The 22884-nt window shown below is 34.8% G+C and overlaps 4 protein-coding genes across 4 annotated transcripts; 3 read left to right on the forward strand and 1 right to left on the reverse strand.

Annotated features, from left to right (window-relative positions):
- Nucleotides 1-425: 425 nt before the first annotated feature.
- On the forward strand, nucleotides 426-3603 carry LOC115989401 (probable NAD(P)H dehydrogenase (quinone) FQR1-like 3). The gene is made up of 5 exons (XM_031113078.1): nucleotides 426-649; nucleotides 2020-2114; nucleotides 2307-2400; nucleotides 2516-2781; nucleotides 3251-3603. The coding sequence occupies exons 2-5, from the start codon at nucleotides 2089-2091 to the stop codon at nucleotides 3492-3494; spliced, it is 630 nt and encodes a 209-aa protein (XP_030968938.1). The 5' UTR covers nucleotides 426-649; nucleotides 2020-2088; the 3' UTR covers nucleotides 3495-3603.
- Nucleotides 3604-5444: 1841 nt separating this feature from the next.
- LOC115952858 (pleckstrin homology domain-containing protein 1-like) lies at nucleotides 5445-6214 on the forward strand. The gene has a single exon (XM_031070221.1). The coding sequence runs from the start codon at nucleotides 5576-5578 to the stop codon at nucleotides 6008-6010; it is 435 nt and encodes a 144-aa protein (XP_030926081.1). The 5' UTR covers nucleotides 5445-5575; the 3' UTR covers nucleotides 6011-6214.
- Nucleotides 6215-12139: 5925 nt separating this feature from the next.
- On the forward strand, nucleotides 12140-13878 carry LOC115989410 (UDP-glycosyltransferase 71K1-like). The gene has a single exon (XM_031113087.1). The coding sequence runs from the start codon at nucleotides 12314-12316 to the stop codon at nucleotides 13712-13714; it is 1401 nt and encodes a 466-aa protein (XP_030968947.1). The 5' UTR covers nucleotides 12140-12313; the 3' UTR covers nucleotides 13715-13878.
- A 1494-nt stretch (nucleotides 13879-15372) lies between these two features.
- Nucleotides 15373-21303, reverse strand: LOC115989420 (centromere/kinetochore protein zw10 homolog). The gene is made up of 14 exons (XM_031113097.1): nucleotides 20568-21303; nucleotides 20176-20313; nucleotides 19782-19955; nucleotides 19400-19561; nucleotides 18915-19148; nucleotides 18679-18828; nucleotides 18241-18333; nucleotides 17793-17888; nucleotides 17479-17607; nucleotides 17279-17356; nucleotides 17015-17173; nucleotides 16779-16926; nucleotides 16580-16662; nucleotides 15373-15840 (listed from the first exon to the last, which is right to left on the reverse strand). Exons 1-14 carry the CDS (start codon nucleotides 21138-21140, stop codon nucleotides 15736-15738), a joined length of 2322 nt encoding a protein of 773 aa, XP_030968957.1. The 5' UTR covers nucleotides 21141-21303; the 3' UTR covers nucleotides 15373-15735.
- Between the last annotated feature and the right edge of the window lie 1581 nt (nucleotides 21304-22884).

Genomic DNA, 22884 nt, shown 5'->3' on the forward strand with positions numbered 1-22884 from the left:
GAGCTTGAATTTTTGCTAAACAAATCAACATAAACTAACTTTTTAACTAAACGACTTTAAACTTTTCCTGAAGAAGTTGATTCATTTACTGTGAAGTTAAGGATGCTATGCTCTAGCGTATAATGAACCATGCAACCAACTTTTCATTTCACTGTGTCACTGTCAGATTGTAGAAATAAAAGAAAAATGTCACATGCAAGAGTTATTAAATGAGGCTCAAATTGTTTAGGAAAAAAAAAAAAAATTTTGAGGCTCAAATTTTGCGGCACGTGTAAAATGGACTCTTCTGAAACTTTATTTCATCTTATGCTTATCTATATATAGTATACACCTAGACCTAGATAGCAAAAAAAACTCAACCAAAAAGAGAGTTTTACACGTAGTTGTTTGTTGCACAAGGAAACTCTTTCAATGATGTGCTTGCTTTGTCCGTAGCTACCTAGTTGGTATCCCGGAATACTATTCCCAAAACGCAAAAAGGACAGTTATATTGAATTGTTGTATTAAGATAACTCTCTCTCTGTCTCTCTCTGCCACGTACATGTGTTACCCGACACGAAATTCATTCATGGAACACCTAACCTCTACGCTTCATAATCGGTTCCAGTTCCTCTTTTCTCTCATCACCACCAGCATCCCATCCACACAGGTTAGCTTTCCTTCGATTATGATATGAATTTGTTAGACTTTGTTTCCTTTGTTTACTAGATAAAAATGCCCTTATATGGCTGTTTGTGCAATTGAAAACCTGAAATCATTTACTCTTTGAACAGCTTATTAATGACTTGGATTAGTTCTGCCCTCTATGAATTCCTTAGTTTTTGGACTAATTATGTTGGAGATAGAGGCTTGCTTTGGATTAATTGTTATGCAGATGTTTTTTTTTTTTTTTTTTTTTTTTTTTTTTTTTTTGAGGCAATACTTGTTTGAATTTTAACTATATGTTTGGTTTTTTATACTTTGATTTCTCTTTTTGGGACAGTTTTTATATACCACTGAAATTGTTGTTAATGGCCAAAGATACCATAAAGTGAGTTTTATAGATTATCAGTCATTCTTAAAAGCACTTTTACACTGGGCCAGACTCCCTACAAAGTAATCGGAAAATTACCTCTTATTTTATCCCCAATTTACTAAAGATACATTGTCCAAGACTTTGAGCTGTGCATTCTTGATCAGGTAATATTGTTTGAATTCACTTCTGCTTAGAACAGGTATTGCCTTTCTTTGTAAATTAGAGACTAGATTGTCCTCAGCAATTTGGTTACAAGAGTGTGATGTTGACTAAAAGCTCTTGCCCTCAATAACATAAACAGCTGCTTATGACACCATTGGTTAGTTGTGTTTAGAATACATGTCACTGACCCTGATTAGTCTGTTGAGTAGCCAAATTCAATCCCAAAATTCTGGGACCAATTAGTTGTGGTTGTTGTTGTATTGATTGGTTGTGTTTCCATTTTCAAAGAGATCTCTCTCCTTCTCTCTCTCTAGTAATTGTGTACCCTCTTGTGCTCTCGTCTTGCATGAAAGATTGAATTTTTCAGCAAGCCATATAGCTGATTGATTGTCATGCTATATTCACATATAGAAGCATAAATTGGCTGATAAAAAAAATTTGTTAGCTGTGTTGGTCATGACCCTGTTCATCAGCTGCTATTACTTTTGATCTGTACTTTGCCTCTGTAATTCTGGAAGATGTTCCCAATTCCTTTCTTAAGTCAATATAGGATGCTCAGGAGATGTCTAAAAATTACCAGTTTCGACAGTTGACTGACAATGGAATCTAGAGAGTCTTGAGTGTGAAAAGAAACCTTTTCTTAAAGGTTCACTTCATAGGTGATGTTAGGAAAACTAACTCTCTCTAGCCCCCTTTTCACCACCTAGTAAAAGAAGTAAACTAAAGTTGGCTTTGAGTTACATGTTGGTCTGTGAGAGGTCGAGTCTTCAAGTCTTATTTCACCTTTCAATACATTTTAGACCTTTGTTAATATATGCATTTTGTGGGTTGCTTTCATCCAGGGAGCGGCTAAATTAGTAATATACGCAAGAGGTTAAATCAAGATCAAAATCCTACTATAGGCTGCTGCTATGACAACCACCAGGGTCTATATAGTGTAAGTATCTCCCTCCCCTCCCTCCCCACCCCCCCCCCCCTCTCTCTCTCTCTCTCTCTCTCTCTCAGATACACTACTACACAAATACACACACACACACACATTTGTAATATGCAATGATTTTGGATTCACATGAGAAATTTCTCTTCTTTTCTGCCCTGAACAATAACTGGGAACATTAAATCCCCACAGGTATTACTCCTTACATGGACATGTGGAGACTATGGCAAGGGAAGTGCAGCGAGGAGCCAATGCAGTTGAAGGTGTTGAAGCAACACTTTGGCAGGTAAATGTGGCAAAGAATGCGTACCTAAAAAAAAGAGATAGAAGAGGGGGGGGGGGGGGGGGCGGCTTCTATTATTTTGTTCCAAGTTTTGTTTGACTTTATTGGTACTGTACAGGTACCTGAGACCCTTTCCGACACGATATTGCAAAAAGTGAAGGCCCCTTCAAGAGCAAATGATGTGGCAGAGATCAGGCCAGAGCAACTTGTGGAGGCTGATGGATTTCTGTTTGGATTTCCTTCTCGTTTTGGCGTGATGGCATCCCAGTTCAAGGCCTTCTTTGATGCCACCCATGAGTTGTGGGCATCCCAAGCACTTGCTGGCAAACCTGCTGGAGTCTTCTGGAGCACTGGTTTTTATGGGGGAGGTCAGGAGCTTACTGCGTGAGTTCCTTACTTTCAGCTTCTCCTATGGTAACATTTCTTTGAGCTATATAAATTGACATGCTTATAAATCTGGTAAAGGAATATCTTCAGAAATTGTTGTTTCTTCTCTGGAAACTATTCTTAATAGCTCTAAGTTGAAGGTTAGGAGATGAAGTTTAGGACAAATCTTTATGTCTATCCTCTTATAATCCAATCACACTAAAACTTAATAATATCCATCTTAAAAAAATGTTACCAGCCGTTTTGGCATGTTTTCATGAATAGAATTGAGGTGCAGGATGAGTTTTAACATCAACAGAATGTTGTTGTATCTTTGAAGGATAATAATATTCTTTGCACACGTTGTTAATGTTCGCCCAGTCCTCCTATCATTATGTTTACCCACTTTTCTCCCTTTGTCGAGCCATATGTTTATGTGCTTGGTTTTCGGCATTTCATAATTTCCATTTTTGTCTTTTGTTTGCAGATTGACAGCTATAACACAGTTAGTACATCATGGTATGCTATTTGTTCCTCTTGGCTATACCTTTGGAAGCGGCATGTTTGAGATAAATGAGGTAAAAGGTGGCTCTGCTTATGGTGCTGGAACTTTTGCAGCAGATGGATCTCGTCAACCTACAGAGCTAGAACTCCAGCAGGCCTTTTACCAGGGTAAATATGTTGCCAAGATAACAAAGAAGCTGAAAAATCAACCCCTTTCCTCCTCGTGAGGGATAAAGATTCAACTGGAAATTATGAAGACACTTCACGCTCACCGGTGGAAACACAAACTCGTTGGTCGTTGCCATTGACAGGTTATTGTGTAAAAAAAAAAAAAAACCATGTGTTGTCTTGAACAGAATTGGCACAATAAAATTGTAACAGAATCCAAATTCTTGCAACTAAGGTGTAATTGGAGGCTGAAATCTCATTATCTGCATGCATTTTGTGCATTTTGGATATTCTTATCTTCCTGTTTAACGATTTCATTTCGATGTTGTGTTCAGTATGCTACCAAATCTGGAAGGTACTATGTATCCAGCCTTGTATGGCTGGATTGCACTGAAATTACTGGTTAACCTTTGGCATTTCCATTTTCCTAAACACCAAGATAATCTAAACAATGAAATCCTAATTCTCTAGCCAAATGGTCTCCTAGGAATAGATTTGTAAGTTCTTTTCCAAGGGTTGAGGCCAATTAGCCTTTTTGTTTGTAGCCTTGTTTCTTCTTTTCAATAAAATCTTTCTTTTCAGCAAAAAAAGTCATTCCCCTTGAGAAATTTACAACTTTCAACGATGTTTTAGTTTCTTGTTTTCAAGAGAAATTTTTAACTGGCATGTTAGTTTGCAATTTGCTGCTAAGGACGTAATCCTTCAAATTATGTAAGTGTATAGGGTGATCGCACCATAATATGAGTGTATTGTTTGGTGATCTAGGTTTTCTTTCAATTATTTATACTCATTATTCACTAAATGATCATAATTTACAAACTTGAGGCCAATAGTTCAATTTACTCAAAACTAAGTCTCAAAACACAAGAATAAATAAAACTAAAAAAATTAAGCAAAGTATTAAAACTCAAAATATCAAACAAAGAAGTTTAATATATATATATATATATATATCATTCTAAACAGTTCATCGTATGGGTCAATATCAAAAAAATAAAATAAAAAAATAAAAATTGCATGGGTCAAGTTGGTTACATTGGTTGGAAAAATGTTCTAACTCGAACCTAACCCAACTGAAACTTTAAAAAGAATTATTGCATAAGTATGTGATATAAATTAATTCATTAATTAAATATATCCCAAGTTTGTAACAAATATACTTTATGTAGACAATTCATTATAGGTTTTGTTTCGGCAATTATATTTTTGTAAATATTTACAACATTTTTCTCATTTTGTTTATATATAATTTGTTAAATGTTATTTGATCATATGGTCATAAGTTGTATTCCATTTGTAATAGATCATGTACTAATTGAGACCCTTGATCTTTTATTATCAATTTTCATATTAACCGATTAATCAATTAATTTATTTATAATATTTAGAGGGAAAAAGGACTTGTAAACTGGTTTGATGAGTATTGACATATTAGTGTTTCTATTTAAATTTTTCATAATATGATGTTAAAGACATTATTTTTAAATAATTTTGAAAGTATAAAAACTAAACAGATGTCAAACATTCAAAAAGTAAATACACCCAAAAATATTGTCTAAAAACAATCTTTAGAGATTGTAAAATCTAAAAATTAAAAACAAATGCGAGAGAAAATACTTTTAAATAAAAAATTATGGTTAAAGTTTGAGAATATTTGAATTTTAAACATTAAAATTTAGATTTTACCATTTAAAATTATATTTTGTTTGCATCAATAATTCTTTTCGTTCATGTTTTCCATAAACTACCACCTAATTTTACCACATAATCTTGCCAATTGCCACACATATTTAGTTTGTCAAATAAAATGATCAAACACCATTTTTATTATATTGTTTCATTTCTTAGCTTAAAAGAACTTTAAATAATTAAAATAAAATAAATTTTTTTATAAAAGAAATTACAACAATGAATTTTTTATGACAACCAATTTTAGGACACTCTGATTAAAAAAAAATAATAATAATAATAATAAAAAACCAATTTTTGGACACAAGAAAGTTACAAAACGCAAAGGTTCAACCTCCACCGAAACCCAACTAATATTCCTTTTTTTTCCAAAGCCCCAACAAAAATTGCATCGAGCTTTGGGAATCCAAGACCCCCAAAACACAAGTTAGATCGATTCGATCGAACCAATATGGAGAATCTATGGCGAGCAGCGACGGGTCAAGACCCGAGCCCAGAGGATTACAGCGGCGTGGAATTCTGGTCGAACCCAGAGCGGTCCGGGTGGCTAACCAAGCAAGGCGAGTACATCAAGACTTGGCGGCGTCGCTGGTTCGTGTTGAAGCAAGGAAAGCTCCTCTGGTTCAAGGACTCTCACGTGACAAGGTCCTCGAGTCCACGTGGCGTGGTCCCAGTGGGCACGTGCTTGACGGTGAAGGGAGCCGAGGATGTCCTCCACAAGCCCTGTGCGTTCGAGCTGTCTTCGAATCAAGACACGATGTACTTCATCGCTGACTCCGAGAAAGAGAAGGAGGAGTGGATCAACTCCATCGGACGATCCATTGTCCAACACTCGAGATCCGTCACTGATTCTGAGGTTGTCGATTACGTTAGCAATCGCTCATGATTTTTCACAACAATCAAAGGTGCGCGCGCAAAGCTTATATAACGTTGTGTATATTTTGTTGTTAAACATCATTTCCCCTGTTTTATAAGACTGTCTTCGACTATTGGTATAGTAAGAGCTTGTAATTTTGTGGATCTCTCTCTCTCTCTGATTTGCTAATTATAAATTCCGGTGTTATCTTATTTATGAACTATGTTTTTCGTTTGTGTTTTTTTTTTTTGGGTTAAATGTGTAGTGGATAATTGCAATTCAAGAGTTTTAACCTATTTCCTTGTTTTCCTTCTCTATTTAGGAAATATCTGTTGATCTTTGGTACTGTTTGGTTGATAGATTAATTGAGTTTAGAGGAAGAAGAGGTTTGTGGGTCTAGTTAGTTAGAGTTTGCATTTATGATTGGTTGGATATGTTTGGAAATCAATAGGGCTTTGCTAATTTCTTAAGTCTTTTATGGCATTCGAGATCGTCCCCAATGGACCTTTTTTTTAGAGCAAAGGAGCGTACCGGTCTCCCCCAACAACCCAAGTTCAGCTTTATTTTTCTTGGTGTGTGTGTAAAATAAACCATCTTTCCCATGAGACTTAATTTCATTCTAAAGGGTAAACTTTGGAGTCTTTCTATGTTATTGTTTTCATTGTACGCTAGAAGAATCTAGGGATATGGAGCCAACTATACGTTTAGGGATGTGTTTAGGAGTGCTGATGCTGATGAGCTTTGACTCAAATGGCACTTCCTAGTTTCCACCTTCCATAAAAGTGGTTGGGGGAGAGGTATTGGATTCAAAAGAATCAAAATCCACTAGGTACATGTGTAACCTGTGAATAAAAGAAATGCTTGTGCTTATGAGTAATCTAATTCTATCGTTTAAAGTAATTTGTAATAAGCACAATAATGTAATAGTTATTCTTATAGTTTAGCTATTTTTTAGTTTGATTATGTTTTTATTATTGGAATAGTCATTCTTTATGAATGACTATTCTTCAAAATGAGGAATAACTATTCCTCTCTAAAAGGGTTGTAATATATTTTCAAATAAAATTAATATATTTCAAAATAAACAAACTTTCCATATACACGTAACAATTATAAAAATAAAAAATCATAAAAATTAACTCTTCTCTCTCTCAAATTTTAAAAAATATTATTTTTAAGGAAATATAATTGTATCATTTTATGAGTAAGATATTTCCTAAAATAAATCTTAATTTTTATTTTAATGTTACAACTCACAATTAAACTTATAAATAGGTTTGGTTATTCTATTACAACACATTTTATTCCTAGTAATAAAGGTTACAATTTCTGTTATAATCCTCATTCAGTGAATCAAACGTGCCCTTAGGCGTTATTCTTTGTTGTGGAATCAATAATGGAGTTTGAATAGACCTAAGCTTTCCTTCTCTCTGGAGCTTGTAACAAATAGTTTTGTGTTGTGATCATGTTTGTGACATAGAAATGGATCCCATCATCAAGTTTGTGCTTAGTTATATACTACTTTTCTTGATAAAGCGGGGTCTGGGGTTGGGATAATCCTACAGTTAATATGGCTTAAACTATTTTAGTCCTGCATTCATGCTTCAAATGTTTCATTTTATATGATAATTTGGTCCTGTGCAGCATTTCTGCTGGCTTTACCTATTATCTGTCAGTCAGCATCATGCATTTTTGGCACAGGCCATTAAAACTCTTTTTCTTGCTTCCTTAGTCACAAATGTTAGCACTCTTCTATTATTCATGCTGAACAACTTTTGACACCACTCACTGTAAAGTAGGTTTAGGTAAGTAGGTATGTGCTCGAAACACTGAAGAAGTCTACAGAAGAGAACAACTCAAGGTGTTAGCTTAAAAAAATACAAGTTGAGACTTCAAGAAATTTGAGTTACACTCAGACAGGGCCATTCCTGCAGATACAAGCCTATATATATATATTAGAGTCATTCAACAAAGTCATTCAAAATTACATAAATCTAGAAATTCCTCTAAGGAAGAAAAGGAATGTCCACTAAGAGCAGCCAACCAATCAAATATAGTTTGTAAAAGATGCAAGTCTATATTATGGCATGGTATTCTTTTTTTATCTATTAATCTAGGTGTTTTTATCCATGTTCTCAAGTCCAACTGCCACAGTTCCTTCAAAATTTGTGGAAGGCATATCTAGTTGAGACACAGACCTTCTAAGCTAAGTCCAAATAGCATTTTACGCTTCTATTTGCATGATTATGGTATCAGTATGAGATTGATGAGAAAATATTCACTCCTATAGGGGGAGTCCTCCCATAGGAGTGAATAATTTTTCAAGATTGAGGGCAGGCTTCACTGTCTAATAGATTGAAAGAAAGATGACTAACAACCCCAAGAGATTGGTTTAGTGCTTGCTTGGTCTCAATATTCTCATCATGAGGTAATGAGTTCAACTCTCTCTGAGAATTCCTGGTGTTGTTGGGGCAGGCATAGAAAGAATGACCTGTGAGGCTGACTTTTGTTCTGTACAGATCAGCTGAATCTGTGGAGACTTTGTTCATGTCAACTTTTAATAAAGTTGCAACCTATCCATCGTAACCAGAAGACAGGAACACCGTTTGATTGTTCTGGTCATAGGAAGAGAAATAAGATGAAGATGGATAAAAAAAAAAAAAAAAAAAGTAAGGTGCAGGTGAGAATAAAGTTGGAAGGAAGCTTCGCATTACTTATAGGAGACTCAGGAATAGTCTTCTTATTTGTTGTGGTCATGGGAATACGATATGTAAAATATTACAAGAGCTTGTTGCGTTTCCTTTTAAGATAGTGTGCTTCGAGGGGAGGGGGTTATTGAAAAACAAAAGGATAATGCACAATAGTAACTTAGAACTAGAAGTGACTGGGAATTTTTTTTTTTTTGAAAGTTTATTTATTTGGGAGGAACAGCTCATGTAGAGTAGTAAAGCTTCGCTGTGTGTTTAAACATGGGATGGGCTTGAGGTCCGAGAAAGAAACTGAAGTTGCTTGGGTGAGAAAATGTAAAATTCGGCTTGGACTGCGGGAGACGCCTCTGGCGAGCCACTATGGGCAGAGCAGCTCTTTTTGAGGGCTGTCCCCATCTCAGTTGTCCTTTTTAGAGACCAACTTTGCTATTGATATAATACTTTTCACAACTTATTGAGATGTCAAGTGATGAGGGGTGGACGGTCAATATTTTTTATATGAACCCATTAATAAAATCACATTTACTTTTCACAGCTCACAATTTACAAGTTTAGTAAATTAAGGAAAAAGTTATGTAAAAATTTATATGATTAGACTTATTCTTATGGAGACTTAGATGGCTAGGTCTCGAAACTACTTGAAATTACACGAGGTAGATCAATTTTGGGACGAGTTGGATGTGCAATGTATTTTGTCAAACCTGAGTGCCTTCAACATCAGTGAGGTAGAGATAAAAAAACTATAAGTTGGTGATGTATAAAAAAAAATTATATATATATATATATATATATATATTGTGGGGACCTAAGAACCGAGGAAAAATGCAACAAGTTGTGACTATCGTTATAAAAGCATTATGAGCCTGAGGAGGGGATTCACCCGAGGATAGGAGAGGAAGGGACAAAATACTTCCTGGAAGTTCGAATGGAGAGGATGGTGTCAAGAAAGAGTCAAAGTAGGTGAAGGAAGTTTCTAGTGAAAGCTCACTTACTGTCGCTGCATTAAATGATTGGTAACAGTTTTATCAACTGCATTGAGAGAGAGAGAATAGTGTACTTCTTTGCGCAAGAACATCGTCCTCAGACGAGATTGTAAAGAACCATTTATATACTTAATCTTTGACTTTCGTTCATTCCCTCCCCGTCTGAATCCTTGGGTTAAGCCCAACTTGTTTTACCCCACTCTCTTCACAAATATCTATTGGTTTGGGCTTATCTAAATAGCATAAATTTCACTATTCTAAGTAACTTTGGACAGCCAAATTTTCGTGCTCATACATATATAATTTAAATATATACTAAACAAAACATATAATATACATTTTTAAGGACAGAGCATAGCAAAATGGGTCAAGGTGAGCAAACTCGCCCTAGATGGGAAAACATAAACAGTCAGAGTGGATCACGGAGGGTGAAATTGTTTCCATCCCTAGTCTCACAAAAAAATTTCATTTTTCACTTTTTTTACTTTTTTTTTAACATTTTTTAATCAATAATTAAAATTAAAAATTATTTTTTTCAACTATCAATCTCAACCATTCATAGTAATTACATCAGTTATCTTATATATTGCACCTAATCTCATTGCCTAATCACTCTATGATGTTATGCAAGTCAACTTTTCTTGCATAACAGAGAAGTCGAAATAAATAGCTTGCAACTCAACCATGAAACTGCAGACTGAGCATCTTTTGAAAAAAAGAATGAGTAATGAGATGAAATCTTTCTCCAATGATTAAAACAATGCTTAAAATTAAAGGAAATAATTCTCTAATGATTAAAATGCATAAAATAAAGTGGGATGTCTTTGTTGGTGTGCTTTTCTTGTAGGGATAGGTAGGGAAAACGCGGGACAAGACAAGAGCACAGTTGGTCGAGGAGAGGATGGGAGGCAGTGTTTGGTGTAACATGGATATCTCACCACTCCCACGTGTGATGGATTTTATAGATATACTAGTTACAAAAAAAATAAATAATAACAATAAAAATTATGGGGCTAAAGCAGTAGTGACTAGTGACCACTGATTTGCCTAAAAAATTTTATATTTTGTAATTTTTTTTATTATAAATAACTAGTTTTAAACTAAACTATTTTGTCAACTCGCATGATTTGGGTTCAACAAGCATAGAATGATGATACGTCCACAACACTTTTATATTAATTTCATAAAAAATTATTAGTGATAAGTTGTTATGTTTTAAAACTAAGCTCATCATTGATTTACTTTTATATCCATTCAAAACAACTTGTCATCTAAAATTTGGTAAAATATTGTGGATGTAACATTTTTTACAAAAATAATTAACATAGACAAAATTTGGCTACAAATTTGGTTGTAGCCTAAGACTACAACTCTTACTAAAAATTCAACATGGTTACTATAGGGTCTCAATTTATAGTCTAACCCCAAAACGTATGGGATATTGGCCCAATGAGCTCAATGCAATAAATTTATAGAGAGTGAATCAAAGAACTAGGCCTTAATGAATTGAACAACAGATAGTTTTGATTTGAATGACAGTTAAACACAAATAAGAGATTTTGATAAGTCAAATGTAAATCGAGAAGAGAAAACATCATACTTAGTAGAGTAATTATTGTTTTAGGTAATATAACTTTTTTTATTATTTTATATGCAACAAGTGCATCAAGAGAGGTTGATAACTTAATATGATCCATAGCATCTAGTATTTTTGTTGTCTTTTGTGTTGATGATAAGATTTGTGTAAAATTTTAGAAATTTATAATTTTTTTAGTAGTTTGATATTTATTATTATTATTATTATTATTATGTGAAAAATACATGTCAAAACAACCCATTTTATAATCCGTTTAAGAAAATCCATTTTTGACCTGAATCTAGATGGATCAAACTCAAATCCAATCGAGCTCGACCTGTTTGCTTTGCCCATGTCTACTGTGATGAGCATCTCATGCAGTGTGATCCTTCGCGCACCTGTGTCATACCATATGATGGTGCTTGGATCCACTCACACGATCATATAATTTTATTTCCTTTTCATTTCACATTGAAAATGGCTAGCTGTGAGTAGGTTGAAGTTCGATTTTTAGGTGAACCACTAAAGAGTTAGAAAAATGGATTACGAGTGTTCTTTTTAAGTTTTAACTGGGTCAGCAAGTGGAGAATCTAACAAAAATCCCCCAATGTTCCTGCGGACTTGTCCCTTAAGAATTGAACCTGGGGTAGTTTTGAATTGTTAAATGTTCCTAAAGCCTTTTGTGATGTATATTTTAAAGATCCCAAAACATAATAAAATGATTTTTTTCATTTCACATTTATGATGTACTCTACCTGTAAATCTCACCATAAACATAAGATGAGAAAATAACGTAATATGAAAGAACCTTGTAATTACTCTACAAAGTCGTTGTATACGTAAAGTCTTCCAGCTGCCAGCTTTTATATTTCCAAATATATTTTTAAAACATAAATAATATTTAATAAACGTCACCCATGACCAATCTACCAAAAAATGATTAAAATGAAATTATTTTTACTACAAAAACCACACCACAAAGAAGTAGAGGGCAGGGAAAAGATAAGTCAAGTCACAACATCCTAGGAATTTGGTAGGAAAAGCAACAAGGATCTCAAACCCAAAGATGAAGCAAGCAGCAGAGCTGATCTTCGTCCCTGTACCAGGAGTTGGTCACTTGGTGTCGACCCTTGAATTTGCAAAACGCCTAATTGATCGTGATGATCGACTTTTCATCAAAATCCTTTCCATGAAGTTCCCCTTTACTTCCACTGCAGATGCATACACCAGATCACTCACTGCTTCACAACCTCGAATCCAAATCATAGATCTTCCTCAGGTAGACCCTCCTCCATCATTAGATCTATCCGTCTCAACCGAAAACTACATCTATGTCTTCATAGAGAAAAACATACCCAACGTTAAAAAGGCTGTCACAGATATTGTATCCTCCAACTCGGGTTCATCCCATGTTGTCGGTCTGGTCCTTGACTTTTTTTGCTTGTCCATGATTGATGTGGGCACAGAACTCAATCTCCCATCTTATTTATTCTTAACTGCTAACTTAGGATTTCTTGCTCTCATGCTTTGTCTTCCAACTCGCCATAACCAAATAGGTACTGAATTTAGCGAGTCAGATCCTGAGTTCTTTATCCCAGGGATAGTCAACCCAGTACCTTCTGGTGTTCTTCCTTCAGCTGTGTTTAACAAGCATGGTGGCTACACTGCTTATGTTAAGCTTGCTCAAAGGTTCAGAGACACCAAAGGAATTATGGTGAATTCGTTCAGAGAATTGGAGCCATATGCTTTTGATTCATTTTCCGATGGCCAAACCCCTCCAGTCTACACGATTGGACCAGTGCTTGACCTCAAGGGTCCACCTAACCCTGCTTTGGATGAGGCTCAGCATGACAACATCATGAAATGGCTTGATGATCAACCTCCATTGTCCGTGGTGTTTCTATGCTTTGGAAGCATGGGGAGCTTTGATGAAACCCAAGTGAAAGAGATGGCTCTTGGCCTAGAGAGTAGTGGACATAGGTTCTTGTGGTCCCTGCGGTCACGCACCCCCAATGCTTTGGCTGATGATGTCTTGCCAGAAGGTTTCTTCGATCGAATCAAAGGGAAGGGGATGATATGTAGTGGGTGGGCACCACAAGTGGAGGTCTTGGCTCACAAAGCAATAGGAGGATTTGTATCTCATTGTGGATGGAACTCCATATTGGAGAGCTTGTGGCATGGTGTGCCTATTGTAACGTGGCCTATATATGCTGAGCAACAGCTTAATGCATACAGGATGGTGAAGGAGTTGGGGTTAGCGGTGGAGCTGAGGTTGGATTATAGGAATGGTAGCAATCTTGTGATGGCTGATGAGATAGAGAGAGCTGTAAGACGTGTGGTGGATGATCATGAGGTTAGGAAGAAGGTGAAGGAGATGGGAGAGATGGCCAGAAAAGCTTTGATGGATGGTGGATCTTCGTTCAATTCTATCGGACAACTTATTGAGGATATGATAGGCACAAGTTGACAAGCAGGGACAGAGCCACGTTCAGCTCTATTGTACACTAGTTATATTACACCACTCATAATAAATGTTTAAAATTTACTAGTTTGCTGAGATAAAAAGATTCAGTTGAGATAATGTTTTGTACATTCAATAGGGATGATGCTTTGCTTGGCGTGTTTTGTTGGCAATTTGTCCTTTGACAACATCTGCGTGCTCTTGCTGTGTTGTCACTAGTGATAATAAACACTTGTAGATTTATTTTATCAATAAAGTTTTACTGATTAAAAAAAATTCATTTGCTCAAAGTAACATTTCGAAAAAGAAAGTTGTCAATTAACCTATAACTTGTGTCCCTAATCTAAATTTCTAAATGAAATTTTTGTTAACAATTTTTATTATTTTTATTTTGGTTTTTATGCAGTTAAAGTCCTTTAGTAAACCCAAACAAAAAATACTTAGGATAAAATACAAAAACTATCAAGAATTTTGGGCTAATACTATATACTTAAGCTAAAAAAAAATAAAATAAAATAAATAAAAAAAAAAAAAACTATATACTTAAGATCATTTGAAAATTCTCTTACTCTTACTTCACTCTTCATCTGTGACAGCTAGATATTTACTATTGGCTGCCCAAACATTTCCTTGTAAATATAATTGTCATATGCAATTATTGTGAAATATGTGCAATCAAGACAAGCTGATGAACTTTCAAAAATATGTTGATATGTTGATATGTACATCTTGAATTTAAAATAATTTTTTGTTCATGCCTTAGTTCCCCTAGACGAAATTCCTGGTTCCATCTGTGTTGATATATACTGCGAATGACTGTATTTTGGGTTGATTTATCATTCTTGTTGAAGAAATTGATAAGAGCAAGTTCATCTATTTAGCCATGGTCATGTCGATTGTGGAATTTATATGCCTAAATTGTTGAATGTGCTTATTTTATTGCTCTTTGCGTCCGAAACTACCCTTCTGTTCAAACAAATGTCTCAACACAATACTGCATGGATGATAACCTCGAAGCAGAATATTAGAAAACGAGAATGAGATTTCAGTCTAAGAACGATTTTGATGTTACGAACAATATGTTTGTGCCATGAGACATTTTACAGTTACAATATTCAAATGACTTATTTCCCATAGTGAACGTGCTCTACTTCCGAACGAGAGGAACGTTCTCCAATTCTTTGCCTTCTTTGGAAGTCCGAGGTTAAAGTACCATCACAAACAATAAAGGTTTATTCTTGAGTAGAGTCATGTTATGAAAAAGAAAAGGCTAAATATGTTAAATGATTTCTATAATATCTTATAAAATCATCATCTTGGGTTTTAGTGAGATTTTGGGTTTTACTAACATAAATATGCATTAGTAAACCATTTTAGAAAATTTTTTATGAAAAAAAATGAAAAAGTGACTATAGATTTGCATTAATAAACCATTTTTGACAATTTTTTCACTTTTTAATATATGCCTAAAGTTAAATTAACTGCTACAATTGGCAGCATAAGTCAGAAAAATTTGCACTCATTAGGTGGTATTTGATTTCAGCAACTGCAAAATTTGGTGGGGTAATAATATCGAAGGTTTCTGGTTTCTACAAGAATATAGCATTCATAGGTGGCATTTGATTTCGGCAACAGTAAAATTTTCTAATTTAGCAAAAAAAAAAAAAATAAAACTGCAAAATTTTCTGTCTAATCCGTCGTACATGTACATCACCACACAAATCTCAGATCTGGAAAAGTTTACAACCAAGACTGGGAAGGTTTCTTTTTTTACAAGTAGAATGAACTTTACAAACAAAAACAACAAAAGAACTGCGGCTTTCGTTTTGTCCATTCTATCCTCTTCACCTTTTCTATCATTTCAATTTTCCATCCTCCCAATCAGACAAGGCATTAATCCCATTGATAAACCTACTGTTTTCTGTTCCTTGTATTGCCATAAAGGTGTGGATGAATTTGAACTGCAGGGCGGTTAGGAATCATCTCTAAAACTTATTTTACTGCTTTCTCCTTTCCCAGTAGAAAATTCAGGAAAATTGATTGGAGCTTTCAAAACAGGAATTTTCTATCCTCCATAAGCATTCTTTTCTTAAAGGCGAGTCTGTAAATATGGCTTTGATGAAATATTCCACCTGCAAAGAAAACAATTGAACAGATATAGATTGAAAGAACATGTAAAATAAGTTGGTCCATCTTTGGAGAGTTTAATAACTTAAAACTTGTCCAATATGAACTATTTGAAGGAAAATACAGAAGGTAAGAACTCAGCAATATATGCAAAATTGAGAAAAGAAAGTAGCGTTGAATGATCTCCACCTTCCCCACCCCACATCCCCAAATTTCTATTTTTAAATTGAACTTCTGTGTGTGTGTGTGTGTGTGTGTATATATATATATATATATTTTTGAATAATTTTTGAACTTTAGAAGTATAGATGAGATAACCAACTTAACTAAGCCTCATTCCCAACTAATAGGGTAATGATACATGAATCACCTTTTGTCATTAAGTCTTCTTTGACCATATTTAATGTTAAACCTTTGATAATTACATCTTGGTACCCATTAAATGTATATATAAGTTTCATAAGTTAACCCACTAATTGATAAAAGCATTGTTTGTAAGTTTAATAGGAAGTATAGATGAAGTTCCATTAAATTATCTGCCAATATATCCTCTCTTTTTTATTGGTTATGCTACACACATGCACAGTGGGTTTTGACACCCACAGCCTCACCCTCTACCCATCCCTATGGGAGAAGTGTCATTTGAGTTAGAGCTCCTGGGCAAAAAATTAATAAGAACAATAAAATAATAATATATTACACAAGCACACAAAAATATCTATGCCCAAATCAGTCAAATCATACCTCTGATAGTGTGAAACCACAATTGAGCAGCTCTCCACTTTCCCAATCAGTTGTAATGGATTTCAGAGGCAAATCTAATAATTCTGGGGAACATTAAAGATAGAGGTTAATAAATGATATTGGGTATTAGTTGCAAGACATTGACTAGTTGTCCACCAATTTAAAGAGAAAAATTTTAGCATCAGAGACAAACACATGCCTGCCAGTTTACGGATTTTACATAAAGATGGTATTAGATGATCAAGAGAGGCTGTAGAGTCCTCTTGTGGCCTCTTTTGGCTGACAGATCTCAGGGATTCAAACAAAGAAGATAGATTTTCCAACATCAGATGAATCAGTCTTTGAAGCTGGGAACATTATAATGATGGGTTAGGTAGCTTCTAACACATTAACATGAAAAGTTACAAATCCTTATAATGAAGACTGATAGACTACCTGTAATGTTTCATCTGCTGCCATATCATCTAAAAGGAGTATATCTTTCGTGATTCTAGAAAAAACTGTTTCTAAAACCATACACATGCTTCTCTTGTAAGTTGAAGGCAGCAAGAGTGGCTCCCATATGATATGAACTTTCTCCAGAATAAAAATTACCTGCTCAAAGAATGTTTAGTTCCATCTAATAGGGAAAAGGAAAGGCTTTGAAGAAAATAACAAAAAGGGGGAATTAAATTGCACCCATTAACTGTACAGAAATACCTGATCTATACTAAACTTTGCTAATTCAAATTGTTGCTTCTGATAGGTATTCTGGAAACCATCAGCACCATCTACAGCCTAAAATAGAATAAAGTTTTGACAAAGTAATAAAATAGAAGATTACAATTTATTAAAGGCAGATAAAGTTATAAAACTTAGCCAGATTTAAATGATATATGCATTCAAGATTAGACTCTTACCTCTTTTAAATTATATATAATAAGTTGAATTTGCATCTGCAGTATTTCTTCTGCCATAAGCTGAAACCTTGGAGCCATATCAACAAATATGGCATGTTCCTTAAGGGAATTTGGAAAGTCTGAGCGATACTGAAACAACAGAGTTCAAATGAATGAGCCAACAGAAGATTCACCCCTATATGAAAGTTAAGATTAAATCTCTCTTCATTACTTTTCTTGATAAGAAACATTTTTTGTTAAATTCCTTTTATATGAATCCATAAGGGTAAAAGAGGAGAGGGGGGTGGGAGCATGTAGAAACCCTTTGTCAATACCTCAAATGCAAGCCCAAGTATCTCTTGAGATAGATAAATACAGTCATTGTGCATGAGAACAGCAACCTGATTGATGCCATCAAGCTGCCTTTCCAGCTAAATAAGTCAGAGAAAAAAAAAATTAGAATATTAACCTAGTAATCCACATGATCGTGAAAAGGATAAGAGACATCATTCAAATGCACCGGTGAATAGGAGAGAAGTCATAGGATTTAATCTAACAAAACTTGCCCTAATGAAGATTACACACTATAACTTTAAAACTTATAACATTAAGTTAAAAAAAACCAATGGTAAAAATTTATAATAGGAAAAAATAACCAAAACATATTGTATTTTGCATCTACATTTGGGACCTTTAATGTCAGACAACAATTCCCCAACAATTATGCCATAAAAAGGTGTAAAACTTAAACTATCATTTAACGCTATTGCTGCATGAACTAACCTTGACAGGCATGACAACTTCATAGAGAAGCATAGCATCCCTAGCAGCATGATAGAATTCTAGAGCAACTCTAGTGGATGACAGGCAAACATCCTGCACAGAATTGGCATTAATCATAATCAAGCTCTCAAAGTATAATACACACTGGTTGGTGATTTAACCAAAGAATTTTAAGGAAGATAATAACTCATGAGGGTGCCTTCACTTAAACCACTAAGTTCTTTATTACAATTCAAGTTCTGTGATACTATCTAGCACTTATGACTTAAAATAAAATAAAAATTCCAAAAATAAATTTTTTTTTTGTATCCCTTAGTTTGCATCTCAAGAGGCAAGACCATTATTCTTTCTCTTGTGTTGTGATACATTTTCACTATTTAATGAATTTCACAGGCAACAAAAGGAGAATCAAATTATTTTATTCTTTAGTTCATATACCTTCAGTGTCTGATGCACTAGCTCCATTAATTGAGTCACAGCTTTAGACACCACACAACTCTCAGACAAAAAAAGCAAATCTACAACTTGTTCATAAGAATTTACAGCCATTCCATCCTTCTTCAACATAGGACCTTTCCTTGTGTACTCCTATTAGAGGGGAAAAGAGTTCGTTATTCAAAAGTTAACATCTCAAAACAACAAAAAATGTATTAATAACAGGCCAAAGAGCTCACTTGAGGAACGTCAAAGTCACAATGTAGAAGCAATTTTCTAGCCTTTGCCAGAATTTCTGCCTTTTTCCTAGATGCAAAATGAACCTCAACATTTTCAGCAAAGTTGCTCAGTCTTTCATCCTTGTTATCAGATGCTGAAATAAATAACATTTCCTTTAAACCAGTCTCAAACTGAGATGTACATTCGATAATCTTCTGAAAGTCGGCAAGCTTTGAAGCATCCTTAGGTACAACCTGAAACAAGAAACATTCCATAATCTAAGAAATAGCTGTATGCAGGAAAATTTACCAAAAATAATCCTAATGGCATGAATGACATATACAAACAAATGATTCTTATCAAATCTAAGTTATCTAACAAAGAAGGTAATTCTTCAACCCGTATAAAATCCTACTTTAATTGAGTATATCTAACTAAGTTTTTTAATAAACCATGTAAAAATGTTGATCAACTCTCTCTGATGCTAAAATTAGCTAACACAAACCTTGGAAAGAAAGTTAGAAATAATCATCTCTGCTATCCTTGGCCATGTCAATCTTCCAAAAGAATGAATCCAAGAACCATTTTCGAAGCATATGAATTTGTAGATAAACTTAACGACCTGAATAATCCCTGAATAGATTGCCTCACCTTCAACATTTTCAATCTGAAAATTATAACAAAGAAAATTCAGGAAAACAATTAACAAAATCCACCTCAAACACAAAATTTCAAGAGAAACTCAGAATACCACTATGGTTAAAGAAGTGAATGCATAAAGTAAATTTTTTTGTACAACAATGCAAATCTATAACACCTGAGCAAACACAAACATGTACTTGCATTAAACAATAATAAAGTTAGAATTTTTTTATGAATATTATTACCTTAGGATCAATTGATGGTACTATCTTCAATATTGCTTCGGTCATTTCTTTGGAGTCTTGATTTACCTCCTCCACAAATGAAATAGCTGATCCGCGTTTTACCACGGGAGTTATGACATGCTTGATTATCAAATCTGCTACTTTAGCGAGTCCATATTCCAAAATTCCAACCACCTACAAAAGCCCCATAACAAACTTAGAGAAACAAATTCATCGCAAAGCATCTTGCCACCAACCCCACAATAGTACTAATATTTTATACGACCCACATTGTTCCATTATCAAAATGCTAACAGACATCTCTAGCTTATAGAAAACTAGACACGGGCAAGTGTGAGCATGCATGTATCATCATCACATACAAAAGTACACATAATGCATTGATTTAACTTACATCCATGGCCTCAAAAACTGTTCGGAGCTCAATCCCCTTGATTCCGTCATGACTCAACCGATATTGGACGCGAAGTCTTCTAGTCTCCAGCTCAAAACGCACCCCATTTTCCATGAACTTTACTAGCACCTCTTGAATCTACACACCCAAATCCAAGACCTCTAAAAAACAATCACAAACTCAATAAAAATCACCAATATACATATCAATCACATTCGCTAAAATTCAATACAAATAAAAATAAGATAACCTAATGCTCTATTTACCATTTAGTCGACATTTAATAACTAAAAACTATTATATCAGTCTATGCATATGAGTTGAGTTTTTTTACAATTTTCCCAAATTTTCTCAACAACCAAACAGAGCCTAAGGAAAAACAAAAACGGTACCTCTTCAAAGCAATCGGACCATTCCTTCTTCAACAGTGCGTACACCAGAGGCTGATTTTGAGTCTGGTCAGCCACGTCAGCATCATCATCATCAACATGCAAGGCTTTCTTCAACAGCGTTAGATCCTCAGCGGCGAATCTAAACCGTCCATTCCTCAATGCCTCCCTAACTCCCTCAAACCTGTCGTTAATTTCCGCAATTGCCCTCACCAAATCGAGCAATTCCCTCTGTGTCCTCGATTCCTTCACCTTGGCATTGACCTCGTCGATGAGGTCGCGAATCTCAACATCGACGGGACGGTCGGATGAGATAAAACGCAAGAGATCGGCGACGTTGGCGGAGATGGAATCGGACTGGGAAACGGCGTCGTTGCAGAGGGAGAAGAGGTTGGCGAAGTGTTCGTGGTGGGAGAGGATGTAGGATTGGACCTTGGATTTGATTTGGAGAGAGTGGGATTCGAGACGCTGGGTGAGGAGACGCAGATCCGGTGCGGATAGCGGGGAAGATGGGTCGCTGAGGTCGCGGGCAGAGAGGAGATCGCGGACATTGATTGAGTCGAAGAGTGCCTCCATTTGTGGCTGTGGTTGTGGTTGTGGTTGTGGTGATGGAGGAGGATTCAGGCGCGACAGAGAGAAAAGAGCTACACACGCCTGAGATGTGAGAGAGAATTGATAAATTTTTAAAAAAAGTTGATACAGTAATTGCTACTACTGCTAGTTTCAATTTACATTTAAAACCCCTTTGATGTTCGGGTTGGAATGATAGCGGGATAGGTATGGGGCGGATTTTTTATATATGTGATATTAAAACTCACAAAACATTAAAAAAAAAAAAAAAAAAAAAAAAAACAAAAGTTCTAACTTCTAAGAATACAAAATATTCTCAAAGCATAATAATACTGGTACATTTCAAGTATTAAGAAATACAAAAACAATTCAAACATTAAAATAATTAAAGATATATATAAACAATTTAAATCTTAAAACATAAAAATATAAATTCAATAATATAACATAAAAAAAAAAAAGCATAAATTTAAAGTTTGAAGGCTAAAAGCACATATTATACCTTATAAAACAAATCTCTAATTTTTTTTTTTTTTTTGATTGTTTACATATAAATGGGGTGGGTATGGGAGAAAATGTTAATCCCCATCGCTGCTCCATTTGCTATGGGGGCGGGTAAAACCTATATATTAAGAGTAGGTGAGACGGGATTAAATTGTCATCCCAAGTTTGGAGGTGCTAAAATAGCATTTTGGGAACTTTAGCACTCCAATATAAAGGATAAAATATAAAATAAGCTAGTACATAAAACATGGTACTGCATTTGTTTTTTGGGTGATGCAAAGAGGAATTTTATTTAAAAGAAAATAGATTACAGGATTATACGTCTAGCTACAGGCACTTCTGTATGAGTGACTATTTGAAAAGTGTCCCTAATATACTACTTATATTCAAAAATAAGGCAAGTTTCATAGACAAAAACTATGTCTTCTTGTGAGACACAATACTGCATTTTAAATTTGGAAATATCATTGAACTTTGAAATATTTACGATAAAACTTTTTTTTTTGTTTGATACAAGATAGAATTTCTATTCTAGCAGAATCTAAGTGTATATGTGTGTGAAGTTTCCTCTTAGAGACTTGAACCCCAGCCCTTACTCCCCACACCTCACAAACATTTATACTTGTAGAGTGACCACCACACCAAGTTAGGAGGTAAGTATAATCAAAATTTATTAGAGCACTCAGATCTTTAACACACCATTTTACAACTCGCCCTACATCCTATCTCTTATTTTTCACATCACAACCAATACTACTCATTTATTTATTCATTTCTCTCTTTTCTTCTTTGTCTCTTTCTCTCTCTTCATCTCCATCTTCCTCAAGCAAACAACAACCATAAAAAAATAAATAAATAAATAAAACCCAGTACCACCCCATAACTCACCACCACCGCCACCGCAAGTATATTTTGTCCCAAAATAATAAAAACACACAGTAATCATTATTAGAAACAAAATATAATCAGAAAACCAAAAAAAAAAAAACAAAATCTAATCACCAAACCCACCACAAATCACCGCATGAAACTAGCAAAACCAAGCTATCCACCACAAATTTTCCAACAAAAACTCAAATAAATCACCAACCCACCAACAAGTATTCACCCAAAATCACCACCATACAAGCACACCAACAAGTATTACCCAAAATCATCACCATGCAAACCCACCACCTGCCACCACAACTTAACCAAAAGCCAAAATCAACCCATTGTAGACACTCATTTTTACAACTTACATTTA

Source organism: Quercus lobata, chromosome 1 (assembly GCF_001633185.2).
Source record: "Quercus lobata isolate SW786 chromosome 1, ValleyOak3.0 Primary Assembly, whole genome shotgun sequence".
NCBI classification, from domain to species: domain Eukaryota; kingdom Viridiplantae; phylum Streptophyta; class Magnoliopsida; order Fagales; family Fagaceae; genus Quercus; species Quercus lobata.